The sequence below is a fragment of the Staurois parvus genome, unplaced genomic scaffold, assembly GCF_062004578.1.
Source record: "Staurois parvus isolate SC_StPar_1 unplaced genomic scaffold, SC_StPar_1.0 ptg001329l, whole genome shotgun sequence".
Lineage (NCBI taxonomy): Eukaryota > Metazoa > Chordata > Amphibia > Anura > Ranidae > Staurois > Staurois parvus.
This window is the reverse complement of record NW_028319125.1, coordinates 432,694-452,656: the sequence shown is the minus strand read 5'-3', so window position 1 is coordinate 452,656 and position 19,963 is coordinate 432,694. Positions and strand designations below refer to the sequence as shown.

The following is a 19,963-nucleotide window of genomic DNA, read 5'->3' as shown; positions in this document are numbered from 1 at the left end:
TTTTGTACCACTAGCCCCTCTGTGACTGAAGTCACTTTGGGGGGGGGCCCATGGAACCCAGCTCACTTTGGAGAGGTGGGGAGACCCCTGTCTCAGTTCCCCATATCCCTCTTATGTGTAAATCCCCCTGTGCCTGTTAGGGGTACAGGGTGATCTGTCCTAATATTGGGGTGGGGGGGTTGTTGATTGTTTGGTGTTATGTGGCTGCATCCCATTGTTCTATTGTGTGTCTGGCTTGGGAGCAAACTATTATGAGATGTATGTGTTTATGTGTATTGGCTTGGTGGGGGGTGTCTCCAGCAGCCCTCCCTCCTGATGGGACTGTCTGTTGGTGTGTCTCTTGTTACTAAATATAGATTGCCCCACCCTGTGTCATTAAGCAGGGAGGGGGGGGGGATTGTCCCTTGAGTGTATATATCTTGTATCTGTGTTATAATCTAGTCCACTCCTGGTTTACTTCAAGATGGGTGTCGTCTAGTCTTGTATGATCGGCTGTGGTGTCGGTGTTCGGACAGGGAAGTGGTATTCTAAAAGAAGTACCCAAGCGCAGTCTGGGTCGGTTCAGTTACACCCTCCCTCTTAGATTGTAAGCTCCAAGGATCAGGGCCCTCCTATCCCTCTTGTATTGAACTGTATTGTTGCTGTATTGTCTCCCGTTATATTGTAAAGCGCTGAGCAAACTGTTGGCGCTATATAAATCCTGTATAATAATAAATAAATCCTGTATAATAATATCTAAATCCTGTATAATAATATATAAATCCTGTATAAAGCACCTTTACATGACTGGATTGGGAATGTCCCTGCCCTGTAAAATTCAGATTTTTTTTTTTGTAACAAATGATAAATAATATAAATCTGTTTGGTCCGCTTACAGTAGTCCCGTCCTCATACATCTAACAAGATAAAGACAATAGCCGGGTTTTGTAGGCTACGTACGCCGCTGTCTGATACATCTGGAGGCCGCAGGTTGCCGGTGCCAGATTTAGCTCTCAGAATTGTTGCGGCTTATTAAACGGCATATTACAGCCTTCATGCGGCGGCTATTAGATTAATGGCGCTCCTGATTAAATTGTGCATGGCTATGATAAGCTGCAACGGCGCAGAGTTTGATTCCCTCTTAATGATCGGTGATGGATTGTCTCCTCGCCGATGTGACTGGCACTGCACTGCACAGCCACACTGTATTTCATCCAAAGGGGATGTAGTGTCCGTGGGAGGAAATTCCTGATTTCAGGATCTGCTCTGTGGCATAATAGCCAGGAAGGAGAGGAAGCCACAACCCCCGTGAAAAGCCAACGTGCAGCTGCAGCCCAGGGAGCAAACAGGATGCTGACATGTGTCACAAGGAAGTGCCTATATATCTCTCTGCATCAAATGGATCAGATCGTTGTGATGTACAGGATAAGGGTCTGATAATGTATGGACGGGACGTTTGTATTCTTCCTTGTTGGGGCATTGGTGATTTCATGGTTTTTTTTGGTGGAAACGGTCATTAATAGGCAACATAAATGAACAAGTAACCGTTGAACTCAAGGAAATCTGAGTACATACGGTTATATCCATATATATATTTGGACACAGGCACAATTCTCAGACTTTTGGCTCTGTATGCCACCAGAATCAATTTAAAACTAAACAATCCAAATGAATTTGAAGTGCAGACTTTCAGCTTTAATTCAAGGGGTTGAACATAAATATCAAGTACAAATTTTAGGAACTGCAACCATTTTTATACACAGTCCCTCCATTTTCAGGGGCTCAAATGTAATTGGACAAATGAATATAATCAGAAATGAAAGGTTCATTTTTAATATTTTGTTGAGAATCCTTTACTGGCAATGACTGCCTGAAGTCTGGAACCCATGGACATTACCAAAGACTGGGTTTCCTCCTTTCTGATGCTTTGCCTGAAGTCTGGAACCCATGGACATTACCAAAGACTGGGTTTCCTCCTTTCTGATGCTTTGCCTGAAATCTGCAACCCACGGACATTACCAAAGACTGGGTTTCCTCCTTTCTGATGCTTCGCCTGAAGTCTGGAACCCATGGACATTACCGAAGACAGGGTTTCCTCCTTTCTGATGCTTTGCCTGAAGTCTGCAACCCATGGACATTACCAAAGACTGGGTTTCCTCCTTTCTGACGCTTTGCCTGAAGTCTGGAACCCATGGACATTACCAAAGACTAGGTTTCCTCCTTTCCGATGCTTTGCCTGAAGTCTGGAACCCACGGACATTACCAAAGACTAGGTTTCCTCCTTTCTGATGCTTTGCCAGGCTCTAACTGCATCTGTCTTCAGTTGTTCTTTGTTTGTGGGTCTTTCTGCCTTTAGCTTTGCCTTCAGCAAGTGAAATGCATGCTCAGTTCGGTTGAGATCAGGTGATTGACTCGGCCATTGCAGAATATTCCACTTCTTTTCCTTCAAAAGCTCCTGGGTTGCTTTTGCAGTGTGTTTTGGATCATTGTCCATCTGTACTGTGAAGCGCTGTCCAATCAACTTTGCTGCATTTGGCTGAATCTGGGCTGACAGTATATCTGTAAACACTGCAGAATCCATCCGGCTGCTTCTGTCACTTCATCAATAAACACCAATGACCCAGTGCCACTGGAAGCCATGCATGTCTATGCCGTCACACTGCCTCCACCATGTTTTACAGATGACGTTGTGTGCTTTGGATCATGAACTGTTCCAAGCCTTCTCCACACTTTTTTCTTCCCGTCATTCTGGTACAGATTAATCTTAGTTTCATCTACCAAAGAATGCTTTTCCAGAACTGGTCTGGCTTTTTTAGATGTTTTTTGGCAAAGTCTAATCTGGCTTTTCTATTCTTCAGGCATATGAATGGTTTGCACCTTGTGGTGAACCCTCTGTATTTGCTCTCGTGAAGTCTTCTCTTGATTATATACTTTCACAATGATACGCCCACCTCCTGGAGAGTGTCCTTCACTTGTCTGGATGTTGTGAATGGGGTTTTTTTTAACCATAGAAATGATCCTGCGATCATCCACCACTGTTGTTTTCCGTGGACGTCCATGCCTTTTTATGTTGCTGAGCTCACCAGTGCATTCTTCTTTCCTCAGAATGTACTAAACTGTTGATCTGGCCACTCCTAATGTTGCTGCGATCTCTCTGATGGATTTGTTTTGTTTTTGAAGCTTTACAATGGCCTGTTTCACTTGCACGGACAGCTCCTTTTGAAAGCATGTTGTAGGTTCACAGCAATAGATTCCAAATGCAAATACTACACTTAGAATCAACTCCAGACCTTTTACCTGCTTAATGGATGAAGAAATAACAAAAGAGTAGCCCACACCTGGCCATGAAACAGCTTTTGATTCAATTGTCCAATTACTTTTGATCCCTTGAAAAAGGGGGGATGGCTACTCTTAAGAGCTGTAATTCCTAAACCCTTTCTCCATGTACATGCCCTCAAATTAAACCCGAGAGTGTGCACTTTCAGCCCATATCCATTATAGAACTATAGCTTGAATATGTTTTGGTAAATACCTGAAAAAAACTAAAATTGTGCCTGCGCCGTATATGTGAACCGGTTCTTGCATATACCCAGTGAAGTGACTGGCTTCAGGTGACACACAGAGATGAAACATCCTCCTACATAATGTTGTACCTGTTTATCTGCAGTATCTTTTTTCTACATCCATTCAAAGTCAGAAAATGGGCTGATAGCTGAAATTACACTCTTCAGAGCTCAGTGTGGAGATTTGAGAGCTGATTGGAGTAAAGGGACATCCCTCCTTTTCACACAGGAAAAAAGCTGAGGCTGTCAATCACATGCTGTGTGTTTGGAGGTTCCTCCCGTCACCTTTTTTCTCTTGGTGTCAGAGGAAGGAGGCAGCAGACAGAAATTACACTTGGTGCTCTGGAGTGAGACAAGTACATACTATAGAGGGATAGGCTTTGCTCATATTTCATGTCTGAAATTTCCAACCACTTTAAATATATTTAGTACTGTGATAAGTTCGCTATGTTAAAACATTAAATATTTTTTTTATTAAAGCTGAATTCTGGGAATATAAAAAAAAATACCCTGCATTGTAAGGCCCCATTCACATATCACGTAGCAGTAACGATTTTCAAAGCGCGATTCACTTGAATGGGCTGCCTTGTGTGCACTTGTCTTCCCAAAGAAGCTCCAGCTCCTTTTCGGGTGACAAGCTTCACATGATTTTTAGAGGCACGTTTTACAGCGGCTACCGCACGATCCTGTCACGAAAAAATCGCATCAGAATCGCATTGTGTTTCTGGTGGTTTTAAAGGACTATGAGAGCTGAGGCTGTCAATCACAAGCTGTGCCCTCCCTTGTCACCATTGCTCTCTTGGTGTCAGGAAAACTTGTCAGAAGTGACTCATGAAAATAGAGGAGGGAGGCAGCAGACATAAATGACACTTAGTGCTGTGGACTGAGACAAGTACATACTATAGAGGGATATGCTTTGTTCATATTTCATGTCTGAGGTTGACAACCACTTTAAGTGTAACATAGGCCCTTATTATCCCTCTTAGAGATCACAGTACTCCCCCTGACAATGCCTTCCGTGTTTTCTTTTCAGGACAGAACAGTCTTTTCATCAGACCTCATCAAGGGTTGCTATCTACTTCTTGGAGTGGGATGAAGGCCTTGGGCTGATAGCTATGTAAATCTTGGTGCCTATGCATTTCTTGACTGCGCATGCAAATATATGAAACCGATCCGCCCTTGCTGTATCTTTTGCCCCTAGTGACGTCCTGCAGAGTTACAATGTTGCCATCTGATCAGCAGGGGGAGACTGTTTAAATCCTTCCTCTTGCCTGCAGCAGAATGATGATATTATTATTATACAGGATTTATATCGCGCCAACAGTTTGCTCAGCGCTTTACAATATAACGGGAGACAATACAGCAACAACACAGTTCAATACAAGAGGGATAGGAGGGCCCTGATCCTGGGAGCTTACAATCTAGGAGATGACCTCATACCATCTCAAACAAAGTCATTTGTCTGGAGTTCCAATACTTCTTTTTAATGATGAAAGTTGGTGCTTTTTGGAAATTCGTACTGTAGCTGTATCTTGTGACTTGTCAGGAATTTAGCAAGGGAAAATGTCACCAGCACACCGAGGATCACCAATATGGGTCCAAAGGTTTTAACCTCCCTAGCGGTCTGATTATGTCAGTATTTCTGTGCTCAAAGCGGTACATTTTTTTGCATGGAAATGTGTATTTTTTTTTACTGTAGGCCTGTAATTTTTAGGAATAACTCACTGAAATCTGTCCAAACAAGAGTCTAGTAGACATCCCGGGTATGATAAAATTTGAAACACAAAATCATAAATTATAATTTAATAAATCATAAAAAATAATACTATAATAAATTTAATTCAATAATATAATCAAACCAAAAATACTGAAATGTGAAATATAGCGCCAAGTTCGCACATCGCTGAGCAAAGTCGCAGAATCGTTTTCAGTGTCTGATGAGGAATTTCCCCCACGAATCATTATCACTCAATTCTGCAAGTGGTTCTGATTTACTATCGCTGTTCTCTAGCTGGTCTAAAACCGCTTTTGACCTAAAGGGACGCTTTTTGGACGCCATGGACGTTTATCAGTTTCCAGGCAGAAAGAACAGTAAAAATGCAGGCAGGGCGCAGGACAAAGCACTCGGGACAAAATGTATGTGAAATGGTTTGATACAGGAATGTTATACTATGTGATTTTAGTGTATTGAGTGAATGTCACTTTGTCATTTTCAAATTTCCCGCCGTTACGTCCCCTGTACGTCCCAACATCGCAGGGAACGGAACCCAGAAGACAGATGCCAGCATCCACCGGAGGACATTACAGGGGACACTGCAGGAGGGACATTGCGGGAGCGCAGGACAAGGTAAGTGAGGAACAGAACCCGGAGCAGCACCGCATGGTAAGCCCGAGTGTAGCTCAGGGTTACCGCTTGTGGTACTGAAACTTTACCCCGAGCTACACTCGGGAATGCCGCCAGGGGGGTTACTGAACGATCACATAGTTACAGCAAGGCAACGTTTTGGAGTCTCGCAGGATCCCTTCATCAGGCATAAAGGGGTCCTATGAGACTCCGAAACGTTGCCTTGCTGTAACTATGTGATCGTTCATTAAAACCTTTGGACCCGTATTGGTGATCCTCGGTGTGCTGGTGACATTCTCCCTCGCTGATTCTGTTCGGTTCCAGCCGACAGTCGCTGCAGCACCCACTTATACACACAGCCATTTTTACGGCAGGAACGTGTGCGTTTGGATTGTACACTTGTCAGGAATTTATTCATGCAGACTTGAAAGGCAGAAAATGTTCCTGCTGGTAGCTGAGAAGACGTCTCTGGGACACTAACACTCCACCACCCTCTTTGTTTCCCCGAATCTGCCTGTGTACAGTACCTGGGTGTGTTTTCAAAGGCGCACATGTCAGATATTGACATTTAAAGAGCAGACTGACCAGCTGCTCCAGACACACCCAGACTGTAAGCAAGCCAAAGTCTGCCCTTTTCTCGTATTGACGGTTACTACAAGTAATGTCAGTAGGGCCTGTGTGTTCAGGAGCTCCAGATGATACATACAAACAAACACAGAGTATAAAGGGAACACTTCTCTTCCCACCTGAACAGCACCTGTCTCTTTATGTCCTGTGGCAGATGTGCGCACCTTGTAACCATTGCATGCTGCAGCTGGGGAGACATTGTCTGGCTCAAGACGAACTTGTCAGCAACAGTTTTCTTAAAGCGGAGCTCCGCTCACCCTGTCAAAAAATAAAAGTCAGCAGCTACAAAAACTGTAGCTGCCGACTTTTAAAAAACAGCCACTTACCTGTGCCTCGGTCCCGTGGTGTGTCCCCCGCAGCCCGTTTCACCGGCCGTCCTGTATTCCTGGAGGCCGGCATCTTCAGTGTGGGCACCCAGCTGTGATAGCTTGCGGCTTCACAGCGGGGTGTTCACTGCGCATGCGCAAGTTGCGCTGCGCTTCCTGAATGGTCCTGTAGTCTTCTGGGACCTGTCACTTGTCCCAAAAGACTACAGTGAGGGAGGACACCTTCCACTTCCGATCGCCTAGGTCAGGGGTCTGCAACCTTTAAGACATAAAGAGCCACTTGGACCCGTTTCCGAGAGGGAAAAAAGACTGGGAGCCGCAAAACCATTGCAACATTTAAAACAAATCCGACAATGCATATATTGCAAAAAGGGCTCTGGTCATGAAGGGGGTTTAAGGGCCCAGTAAGCAAAGGGTTAATCAGGGCCACAGTGTATCGTCATAATCACAATCATAGCCTCAGTGGTGGGCAACCTTTTTTTTTCAACTGAGCCAAATCTTGCCAAAACCACGATTGAAATTTATTTTGAGAGAAACATTTTTAAAACTGAAACTACATCCCCCATATAGTAATTCATCCCCCACAGTAATTCATCCCCCATATAGTAATTCATCCCCCATAGTAATTCATCCCCCATATAGTAATTCATCCCCCATAGTAATTCATCCCCCATAGTAATTCATCCCCCATAGTAATTCATCCCCCATATAGTAATTCATCCCCCATATAGTAATTCATCCCCCATAGTAATTCATCCCCCATATAGTAATTCATCCCCCATATTGTGTCAATTCACTTACCTTTGCTCCGCGTGTTCCTCTCGCCGTGTTCCCACGCCGTTCTGGTCTTCAGGGCGGACTGTGAAAGGAGAGGAGTTCGTCACGCTGCCCCGCCTACATCCTGACAGCCAATGTTTGCCAGCGGGCGCCCGGCACACAGAAGAGCTGCATGTGTAAAGAGCCGCGGCTTGCCGACCACTGAGCTACAGCAACCCTATTGCCTGTCACCTGGTGGGCAGTGTGCTCCGGAGCCGCAGCAAAGGTGAAAAAGAGCCGCGGGTTGCCGACACCCGGCCTAGGTGATCGGACCAGAAGTGGGTACCTGTCAAATTTGGGTACCTACACCTCCCAAAGGTGCCAATCCTTAATGGGGAGCAGTCCTTAAAGCAGAACTTCCCCTTTTGGGTGGAGCTCCGCTTAAACCACCTCCCACCCGGCCGTTGTATATAAACGACCGGACAGTGGCAGTGCAGGGTCGGTGGCAGTTTATAAACTTTTATAAGAAAAACACTTTTTTTTTCAAAATTTCAAAATAAAAATGTAAAAAAAAAATCACGTGTCCCGAAAGACTACAGGGAGGGAGGACACCCGTTTCCGATCGCCTAGGCGATCGGACCGGAAGTGGGAGCAGGTACCTGTCAGGTACCCGCCCCCCCCCCGCCCAAAAGGTGCCGATCCTTAATGGGGAGCGGGGGAGCAGTCCTTACAGCAGAACTTTCTCTTTTGGGTGGAGCTCCGCTTTAACAGAGCTAAACTCCACGGTACTTATCCCTTCTTCAGTGGTCCAGCGTTCCTCACCGGCCTCCTCTACCTGTTTTTTGTCTGAGTGCCAGGCTACAGTCACCTTCATTGTCCACCGCAGGATGATGTGTAGTCAGACAGGCGCAGCTCAGTACACATTCCAGAGAATACTGCAAGCAGGGTTCATGTACACGGGACATTTGGAAAACACTTCTTGAACGATGGAAACTGATTGCTGGTAAACGTAGGTTAAAAATTGTCTGTTTCGCCGCGTTTGCATACCGCGTTTATGCGCGTTTTTTAAGGATAACCTCAGGAAACCTTCCAAAATGCACTGAAAAATAGTAAACAATTACCTATTTCAGACATTTTGAGAGAAATAGAGCAGAAGCAGAGAGAGCAGTATGTGTTGAGATGACCTGTCTTTTCTGGTTGTATTCACTATGGATCCCATCATGAGCATAATGCCGCACGTTCTACCATTTTTTTCCTTCACATGAAACCTGGAACTGACTGCGCTGGTGTACCGGGTCCATTTGAATACATGGAAAACACTCTGCATGCATTTCTGATGATGAAAAAAGGCTCTGGACAGCATCTGGATATGAAATCGTTAAAAAACGCTTATATTTTTCGGTCCTTCCCCACCTGGAATTCTCTTCGGGAGTCCCGGGATGTCCCCCCGGCGGAATTTTTTCGATACCTTCAATTGCGGCACTGGCTGCTCTCGCTGCGGGGCACTTCTGCTTTCCCGTACCAGAAATCTGCCTTTGAACAGCTTTGCCAGCAGCGTCCGGGCGCTCCGGGCCTTATATCTCTTCTTTATGCAGCTCTGAACAGACGCTCGTCGCATACTTCTCTTTCCTATGTTGTTCAGTGGGAGTGCGACCCGGGAGTGGCTGTGGATCCGGAGGACTGGAATAAGGCCTGGTCACTCATAGCTAAATGCTCATTTAATACGACCACGCTGGAGGCAGCCTATAAAGTGTTGTTTCGTTGGTATTGGGTTCCGGCTCGTTTGGCCCGGGCTAACCCTGCCTGTAGTGATTGATGTTTTCGGGGTTGTGGCCATCGTGGAGATGTATTGCATATCTGGTGGTCATGCCCGAGACTGTTTTGTTTTTGGTCTCGTGTGTTTGGCCTCCTTTTCACCTTGTTCCATCTCTCCATACGCCGGGATGCTCGGTATGCTTTGCTTCATTGCCCCATACCGGGCCTCTTGGCTCACCAGCAGAAGTTGGCTTCCTATTTGTTTTTATTGGCCACTAGAACAATTGCTCAGGCCTGGAAGAGCCCGTTTGTCCCTCTTCAGGGGGTGCGAGACCGTATGACCACTGTGATGCTCAACGAACAGATGTCGAGTATCTGCAACGACTCCCAACATAAATTTTTGAAAATATGGGAGCCGTGGTTGCAATATGCCTTTCCCACACTCCCCCGGCTAGTCTGGGGATGTAATGGCATTTGGTATTGGCGCTCTTGGACCCCTGCTCCTTTTTTCTTTTTTCTTTTTTTTTTCCTTTCTCTCTTTCTGTTTGTTTTTGGTGTGACTGGACAGCTGCCTTTAGTTGTTATAGTCAGAGTTACATTAATGGTATTGTAACTTATGTGCCATTGATAGCCCCTGCGTGGGCGTACCATTTGCCCTGTTGGCGTTGGAGCACTGATTTTTCTATTTTTCATTTTTTTTCTGTGCAATTGATAGCCCCTGCGTGGGCGTGTTTTGTTGCCTCTGTTTTATACTATTTAAAAATTAATAAAAACCATTGAAATATAAAAAACGCTTATAAACGCGGTTAGTCGCGTTTACAAGCGTATGGCATTTAAAACGCTGATAAAATCTACTCCTGAACGCAAGTTTGCTGCGGTCAAAAAAATGACTGTAAACTCAACTGCCTATAAACGATGATGTGTACATGGACACATAGGAAAACATTAGGGAGAGTTCAGGGGCTGCTGAACAAAAAAAAATGCAGAAAAGCTCCTAAACGTGAGTTGATCATCTGCAGTGTACAGGAGCCCTCATTGCAGAAGAGACATTGCATGTCTGTCTGCTTGCAGTTTTTTAAAGTGGGACTTTAGTTCTACTTTAAGGGTCCATTCACCCAGGTGATTGGCTCACCCCACAATTTTCTGCATCTGGAATGACGGGTGTGCACAAATAGCTACAGCCACTCAGCCCATAAATTGCAATGACAGCGGTTACCTGGAGTTAGAAACAGATTATTGTGGCTGAAAATCTCAATTTATTTCTCTTTGTATAAGGGGACTGGGGAGGTTATGGGTCACTCGTATTCCATCCTGTATTCAGAAAAGGCCTGGCATTCTTTTTACTGAATGCAAGCCGTTGTGTGATTGGAGGTGGGGATATCCTGACATTCATCTTTCCAGTGGTGCACTGCTTGCTGGCCCTGCTCTGCTGCTGCTGTCAGCAAAGTGTGATAAAGGGGTTGGATGGACGCACAGTGCATGTAAGTGGTGTCAGGACTGCATAGTGGCTGCTTTTCTGGTCTGTTTAGGTGACGGCTGTAATTGTGTATTTTACAACAATATCCTGCTTTACAGTCATACTTCTGTTCAGTAAGTGTTGTCTTGGGGCGAACGATCCTGTACACAGTACGCCGTGTCTCTTCACTTTGCTGCTTGTCTGGGTGGAGCCGAGGCCGCGCTCTTACCTGCACTGAGTCATTTTACAAATATTAAAAAAAAAAATGTTTATGATCGTGTTTGAACTTGTAATAGTGTTTGCTCGAATTCCTGGCCTCGGCTTCTTCCACACTGGAAAACGCTGAGGAATCATTCGAGGGTGAAAGCTGATTGTGGTTTACATGTTGCTGTTTTCAAGCTTCAGATTCCAGCTCTGCTCTCCTCTACCTGCAATGTATCTGATGGGTGTTTTTTCTCCTATCTTTACATTTAATGAGAAGTATTTGTTAAACGGTTAGTTCACGTTTACTGAAAAGCTGCCTATACAGGTAAGGAGTGCTAGTAAATAAGAACAAACTGTGCAGCTTTGCCCAAAATTAGTGTTCCTAAACCCAGGACCCTGCATTCACTATATCAGCTCTCCTGGACCCTGCATTCACTATATCTGGTCTCCTGGACCCTGCATTCACTATATCTGGTCTCCCTGGCCCCTGCATTCACTATATCAGCTCTCCTGGATCCTGCATTCACTATATCTGGTCTCCCCGGACCCTGCATTCCCTATATCCGGTCTCCCTGGCCCCTGCATTCACTATATCAGCTCTCCTGGACCCTGCATTCACTATATCTGGTCTCCTGGACCCTGCATTCACTATATCACCTCTCCAGGACCCCGCATTCACTATATCTGGTCTCCTGGACCCTGCATTCACTATATCTGGTCTCCTGGACCCTGCATTCACTATATCACCTCTCCAGGACCCTGCATTCACTATATCAGCTCTCCAAGACCCTGCATTCACTATATCTGGGCTCCTGGACCCTGCATTCACTATATCTGGTCTCCTGGACCCTGCATTCACTATATCACCTCTCCAGGACCCCGCATTCACTATATCACCTCTCCAGGACCCTGCATTCACTATATCAGCTCTCCTGTACCCTGCATTCACTATATCAGCTCTCCAGGACCCTGCATTCACTATATCTGGTCTCCCCGGACCCTGCACTCACTATATCTGGTCTCCTGGACCCTGCATTCACCATATCACCTCTCCAGGACCCTGCATTCATTATATCACCTCTCCAGGACCCCGCATTCACTATATCACCTCTCCAGGACCCTGCATTCACTATATCAGCTCTCCTGTACCCTGCATTCACTATATCAGCTCTCCAGGACCCTGCATTCACTATATCCGGTCTCCGCAGACCCTGCATTCACTATATCCGGTCTCCGCAGACCCTGCATTCACTATATCAGCTCTCCAGGACCCTGCATTCACTATATCCGGTCTCCCCGGACTCTGCACTCACTATATCTGGTCTCCCCGGACCCCTCATTCACTATATCCGCTCTCCCCGGACCCGGCATTCACTATATCCGCTCTCCCCGGACCCGGCATTCACTATATCCGCTCTCCCCGGACCTTGCATTCACTATATCTGGTCTCCCACAGTACACACAACATGGAAATGCCATTATTTTAGTAAATATAAACTGCTAAATACCTTTTCTCATCAGCAGTTAGAGCAGTCTTGTGACTTCTATGAGGCTAGGTTCACACTAATGCGGTGCGGTATATCTCATGTGATTCGCACAGGAACCACACCGCATTCCTGTGCAAATCACATGCAATTTGTGTGCGGTGCGATTGGAGCTGTACACTTTGTATGGCTCAGATCACACCGCACCTGCACCAGAAAGGTGCACAACCCTTTTTTGGGTCCGCACTAGAATCTAATCGCATGGGTATTCACACCTATGTGATCCGATTCTGCACATCTTACCTCGTTTTGCGGACAGGTTTCGGGGTGTTTTTAACTTATCATACACACCCGCATCGGTTTGCATGAATGGGGTGCGATTCTTTTGCAGTGCGGAATTCGCACAGAAAACGCTGCAAATTCTGCATTGCATCAGTGTGAACCCAGCCTCAGGGTCTAGCAGAGCCTTTACAAGCCGACCTCAATGCACTGTTAAATTGAGCAACTATGTGACAAATGAGGTTTAATGTTGATAAATGTAAGGTTCTGCACTTGGGGGCTAAGAATATACATGCATCATACATACTGGGGGGGTACAACTGGGGGAACCAATGGTGGAGAAGGATCTGGGAGTTCTGGTAGGTCACAAGCTTAATAATGGCAGCAATGCCAAGCTGGGGGTTCTAAAGCGAGAAAAATCCTCTCTTGTATTAAAAGAGGTATAGACTCCAGAGAGAGAGATATCATATTACCCCGGTACAAATCATTAGTAATACCTCATCTGGAATATGCAGTTCAATTTTGGGCACCAATTCACAAAAAAAGAACATTGGGGAACTGGAGAAAGTACAGAGAAGGGCAGCCAAACTGATACGAGGCATGGAGGAGCTCAGCTATGAGGAAAGATTAGAGGAACTGAATTTATTCTCTCTTGAGAAGAGGAGATTAAGGGGGGATATGATCTCCATGTGTAATACATAAGGGGGGATATGATCTCCATGTATAATACATAAGAGGGGATATGATCTCCATGTATAATACATAAGGGGGGATATGATCACCATGTATAATACATAAGGGGGGATATGATCTCCATGTATAATACATAAGGGGGGATATGATCACCATGTATAATACATAAGGGGGGGATATGATCTCCATGTATAATACATAAGGGGGGATATGATCTCCACGTATAATACATAAGGGGGATATGATCTCCACGTATAATACATAAGGGGGGATATGATCTCCACGTATAATACATAAGGGGGGTATGATCTCCACGTATAATACATAAGGGGGGATATGATCTCCATGTATAATACATAAGGGGGATATGATCTCCACGTATAATACATAAGGGGGGATATGATCTCCACGTATAATACATAAGGGGGGTATGATCTCCACGTATAATACATAAGGGGGGATATGATCACCACGTATAATACATAAGGGGGGGATATGATCTCCATGTATAATACATAAGGGGGGGATATGATCTCCATGTATAATACATAAGGGGGGATATGATCACCATGTATAATACATAAGGGGGGATATGATCTCCATGTATAATACATAAGGGGGGATATGATCTCCATGTATAATACATAAGGGGGGATATGATCTCCACGTATACTACATAAGGGGGGATATGATCTCCACGTATAATACATAAGGGGGGGATATGATCTCCACGTATAATACATAAGGGGGGGATATGATCTCCACGTATAATACATAAGGGGGGATATGATCTCCACGTATAATACATAAGGGGGGATATGATCTCCACGTATAATACATAAGGGGGGATATGATCTCCACGTATAATACATAAGGGGGGATATGATCTCCACGTATAATACATAAGGGGGGATATGATCTCCACGTATAATACATAAGGGGGGATATGATCTCCATGTATAAATACATCAGTGGTTCATATAGTGAACTTGGTGTAGAGTTATTCACCCTGAGGTCATCACAGAGGACAAGGGGGCACTCTTTACGTTTGGAGGAAAGGAATTTTAATCTCCAAACACGGAAAGGTTTCTTCACAGTAAGAGCTGTGAAAATGTGGAATAGACTCCCTCAAGAGTTGGTTCTGGCCAGCTCAGTGGATTGCTGTAGGAAAGTCCTGGATTCTTTCTTGGATACACAGAATATAACTGGACCCTTTAGGTCAAAATCGGTTTTAGACCTGCTAGAGAACAGCGATAGTAAATCAGAACCACTTGCAGAATTGAGTGATAATGATTCGTGGGGGAAATTCCTCATCAGACACTGAAAACGATTTTGCGACTTTGCTCAGTGATGTGCGAACTTGGTGCAATATTTAAAATTTTTAGTGTTTTTCCTTTGATTATATTATTGAATTACATTTATTATTATTATATTATTTTTTATGATTATTTATTCAATTATAATTTATGATTTCGTGTTTCAAGTTTTATCATACCCGGGATGTTTACTAGACTCTTGTTCGGACAGATTTCAGTGAGTTATTCCTAAAAATTACAGGCCTACAATAAAAAAAAATACATTTCCATGCAAAAAAATGTACAGCTTTGAGCACAGAAATACGGACATAATCAGACCGCTAGGGAGGTTAATCCTCAGAATGCCACAAACGTTTGTGCTACATGTATTTGCGATGCGGCCCTGTTCACTTGAATGGGGCATGTTTGGTGGCAGTACCACTGGCTGAAAGCGATATGCTGTTTAATATTTGGCATGGCTGCAGCATCTGTACAGCCCTGATTGGCTGCATGCCCTTATTCAGGCAAGAGGTCAGGGGGCAGTAAAACTGTGGCTCAGCCTCCTTATTTTACTGCCCCAGTTTTTTTTTTTTGTTTTTTTTTTTTGAGGGGGGTTTGGGGATTAAGTTCCCCTTTACCTCTGAATTTTACACTCTGTCCTTTAAGGAGAACTGTAAACATTCCAAAAGTCTTTATAGAGCTGTATAGTTTCATGTTTGGGTCAGGCAGACTCCTGTTTAAAGATGACCGATGCATGAATGTCTTCGTGTTTACAGTCTTGTTGGTCAGACAGTTGTCATCAGAATGTTTAATCTTGCAAGATTGGGTAGGTTTTTTACCTGCATTTTATTTTTTCCTAATATTCAGAGAGGTTTTTTTGTTTTGTCAATATTGCCTACATTGTAGGAATGAAAAAAGTCCATTTTACTGTGATTTAATGTACAAGAGAGAAGGCTTCAAATGGTGTTTCCTTGGAGACTGAGCCATGTCCTTTCTGCTGAAAAAGGAGAATGACTTTACAAAATTATGGCTTTATATGTTAGACCGGTAGGTCCTTGAATTTTAAAGGGGAACTCCTATAATTAGATTAGTACCCTTCCTGAAGCAACCCTACACACAGTCCAGACCAGCATCATGATGTATCCATCAGGGGTTCTTCTATGACCCAGGGACCACATGCACCCCTTTGACACTTTTTGTGTGTCCCTTGGGGCCCCTGCACACACTAATCAGTGCTTTCCTATTGCTCTGTTATAGTAGTGATTTCTAACCTTGTGTTATGTCTCCTGTCTATGACTGTCTCCTGACCTATGTCCCCAGTCTCCAACCAATCCTATAGCATGTCCTGTCTCTGGCCATCTCTTGGATTATGTCCTCAGTCTCCAACCAATCCTATAACATGGCCTGTCTCTGGCCATCTCTTGGATTATGTCCGCAGTCTCTGGCCATCTCTTGGATTATGTCCGCAGTCTCTGGCCATCTCTTGGATTATGTCCGTAGTCTCTGGCCATCTCTTGGATTATGTCCGCAGTCTCTGGCCATCTCTTGGATTATGTCCGCAGTCTCTGGCCATCTCTTGGATTATGTCCGCAGTCTCTGGCCACCTCTTGGATTATGTCCGCAGTCTCTGGCCACCTCTTGGATTATGTCCGCAGTCTCTGGCCACCTCTTGGATTATGTCCGCAGTCTCTGGCCACCTCTTGGATTATGTCCGCAGTCTCTGGCCACCACTTGGATTATGTCCGCAGTCTCTGGCCACATCTCTTGGTTTATGTCCGCAGTCTCTGGCCACATCTCTTGGTTTATGTCCGCAGTCTCTGGCCATCTCTTGGTTTATGTCCGCAGTCTCTGGCCATCTCTTGGATTATGTCCGCAGTCTCTGGCCATCTCTTGGATTATGTCCGTAGTCTCTGGCCATCTCTTGGATTATGTCCGCAGTCTCTGGCCATCTCTTGGATTATGTCCGCAGTCTCTGGCCACCTCTTGGATTATGTCCGCAGTCTCTGGCCACCTCTTGGATTATGTCCGCAGTCTCTGGCCACCTCTTGGATTATGTCCGCAGTCTCTGGCCACCTCTTGGATTATGTCCGCAGTCTCTGGCCACCTCTTGGATTATGTCCGCAGTCTCTGGCCACCACTTGGATTATGTCCGCAGTCTCTGGCCACATCTCTTGGTTTATGTCCGCAGTCTCTGGCCACATCTCTTGGTTTATGTCCGCAGTCTCTGGCCATCTCTTGGTTTATGTCCGCAGTCTCTGGCCATCTCTTGGATTATGTCCGCAGTCTCTGGCCATCTCTTGGATTATGTCCGCAGTCTCTGGCCATCTCTTGGATTATGTCCGCAGTCTCTGGCCACCTCTTGGATTATGCCCGCAGTCTCTGGCCACCTCTTGGATTATGTCCGCAGTCTCTGGCCATCTCTTGGATTATGTCCGCAGTCTCTGGCCATCTCTTGGATTATGTCCGCAGTCTCTGGCCATCTCTTGGATTATGTCCGCAGTCTCTGGCCATCTCTTGGATTATGTCCGCAGTCTCTGGCCATCTCTTGGATTATGTCAGCAGTCTCTGGCCATCTCTTGGATTATGTCAGCAGTCTCTGTCTCTAGAACTTGATTTGTTCAAGCAGTATGGTAATTCTAGACCTGTTGAGTGAAAAAGGCATGGTATGGAAATAAATTGGAGTAAATTGGAATTTTAGTTATTACCACAGAAGAAAATGTGATCTTTCTCAAAAAATGAAAGAAAATTTGGGTAGAGTATTGTATGGCAGAGTAGTTGTCAGTCAAGCCATCACAGCACTGAGATTTCAATAACAGAGAAGTAGGCTGGTACACAAGTGGTTAAATGGCAGTCCACATTGCTGGGATAATAGGGTATAGTATTTTATTTTAAATACATTAAATCTAATTTTTGTGTTTTTTTTTTTCACAGCAAAACCATTCACCCAGCTGCTGAAGGGAATGCAACTTCATCGGGATGACTTTGAGATTATAAAAGTTATCGGTCGGGGAGCATTTGGAGAGGTAAGTAGGATTCTGTTGCCTTAAGTCATACTTTTTTTTTTTTTTTTTTTTTTTTTTTTTTTTTATTGGGGAAGTGGGGGTAAGGTAGTGGATTCCAGGGCTGCATTCCTTCTTACTGCTGCAGGTCCCCAGGGCTGCCATCTTAAATATGGGAGCCAGCTGTGGCTTCCTGAGGAACAACTGTTTGCTCCCCGCTGCACTAGCGTAAGCTTGTCTAGCACTGTGAATGGCTGTATGATCCTGCTGCCTACTGGGACTTGTGATGTTACCCAGGAGGCTGCAGGACATGTAGCAGTGGGTACCAGAAGGCTTTCCCTAAGGCCTCATTCACATGTCCCAAAAGGTCTGGACAGCAGATTCCTGCGGCTAGAATCAGAAGTGACTGTGGACAGGTGCAGCCGGTAAGACTGTACAATGGAATGACAGGTGCCATGGCTGTCTGTTGCTGTTATCTGCAGCTAGGGACAAATGATTGGCCCTGGATGCAGGCAGATTGGGTCCAGGACCAGTCATCTGTTCATGGCTGCAGGTAACTGCTAGATGTGTTGATATATGTGGACAGCCTGTCATTGCTTTGAGAGGCTTCCTGGCTGCAGCTGTCCTCAACCACTTGTGATTCCTGCACAAGAATCTACTGATTTTGGTCTTGGAAATCTGCAGCCCTGACCTTATAGAATCTGTGAATAAGGCCTAACCAATTCTGCCTATGTGAACTCACAGGAAGAAAATCTCTCCAAGGGGAATAGAGATTGGTGGTACAGGCAAGTAAAAAAGTAATATAAGAAATATATTACTCTTTGCAGGAAGGAACTGCAGTCCCTCAAGAATTTAATTCCCTAAACAAAGCATAGTATTGGCACCCAATTATTCATTAATTTTGGAGTCCTTTATACCTTCTTAGATTATCAAAAACCTTTTCTTATACTCTTCAATCCCTACCCTAATACCCTTCCTTTACTTCCAAATTTACAAATATAATACAAACATATCATTCAGAGTATTCACCAAATGTCCCAAATAAAATTCAAAATCAAAGTCCAAACGTCCAATGTCCACACTATTCAATCTTCCAAGCGTGATGAGATGTTCAATTTGTTATTCTAAATCCAAGATACCCTCTTGCAGTCTCAAAAAACATTTTCCAACATTCCAGGATCCAAAGAGTATATCCAATATACAACTTTCCCCTTGTGAGTCAATCCAAAGGAGTCTTCCCCGTTCCTCGTAAGGCAGAGAGGACAAGATTTAGTGGAGTGTACAAGTAAAATATAAATTTTATTAGTAGCTTACATTGACAACACGTCCATCCTGTTCCATCAGTCCAAACAGACAAATTCCCACAACAAAGATGGCGGCGTTGCTCCTTCCGGTTATGCGTCCTGACGTCACGAAACTGACGCGTTTCGTCACTTCCGACTTTTTCTCAAGCCTTAATTTCTTCAAGCTCTGATGAACGGAGTGGGGTTAAATCCCCAACATGTGTTGGCTTTGTATATAGCCCATCATTGGCATAAACTTGTGTCTGGACGTGAATATTATGGTGTGACACTTCAGTTCTAGATGTATGGGGCCCTATCACAACCCAAGGTGACCCAATGTTCAGATTTTCCATACTTACACAACCACCATAATATTAGATGATAGCAGTTATACAAAATAAATATAGAAAAAACTCAGGATTCCAGATCCATAAACCTACTTTTCCAGGCAATAAGACTGAGGTTCCACTGTTTTCTCTCTCAAAAAAACTTGCAGCCCTGTAGGAAATGCTTCAGCAAAACTGTGTTTGTGAAATGTGGTTATGGACTTGAGTCATCTTTAGGTCATGGAAAGTGCCAGGAATGTAAAGCATACAAGCAGAGAGTTGTCTCATGTCTCACCGGTGAGGACGTCTGATCAACACTTTGGTTCTGGCTTCACCCTCGCTGATTGCGACACACTTCATATAACATTTTGTGCTGGAGTCTTATCACTTGGCACCAAAGTGCAACAAAAACGTCTGTCTTGCCAACATTCCAAGGACACCTGAATGGTTTTGCTACATGTTGGAAGTAAAGAAGGCATAAAAAGGTGTCTGTGTAGGGAAGGGCACAATCAATTGATGTATACTACCAATTGGCTGATGTACATGAAAGTGCAGGAAGCACTTGCAACCAATCAAAAGCCTGATTTTACTATA

General features: G+C 44.6%; 1 protein-coding gene across 7 annotated transcripts in view; it reads left to right on the top strand.

Annotated features, from left to right (window-relative positions):
- The window catches only part of CDC42BPB (CDC42 binding protein kinase beta), a 219,580-nt gene that overhangs the window by 45,279 nt on the left and 154,338 nt on the right, over positions 1-19,963 (top strand). For all 7 annotated transcript variants that reach the window (XM_089661355.1, XM_089661354.1, XM_089661351.1 and 4 more), the window contains exon 2: positions 17,693-17,784. In XM_089661355.1, coding sequence (XP_089517481.1) covers positions 17,693-17,784 — 92 coding nt within the window. The remainder of the gene's footprint in view (positions 1-17,692; positions 17,785-19,963) is intronic.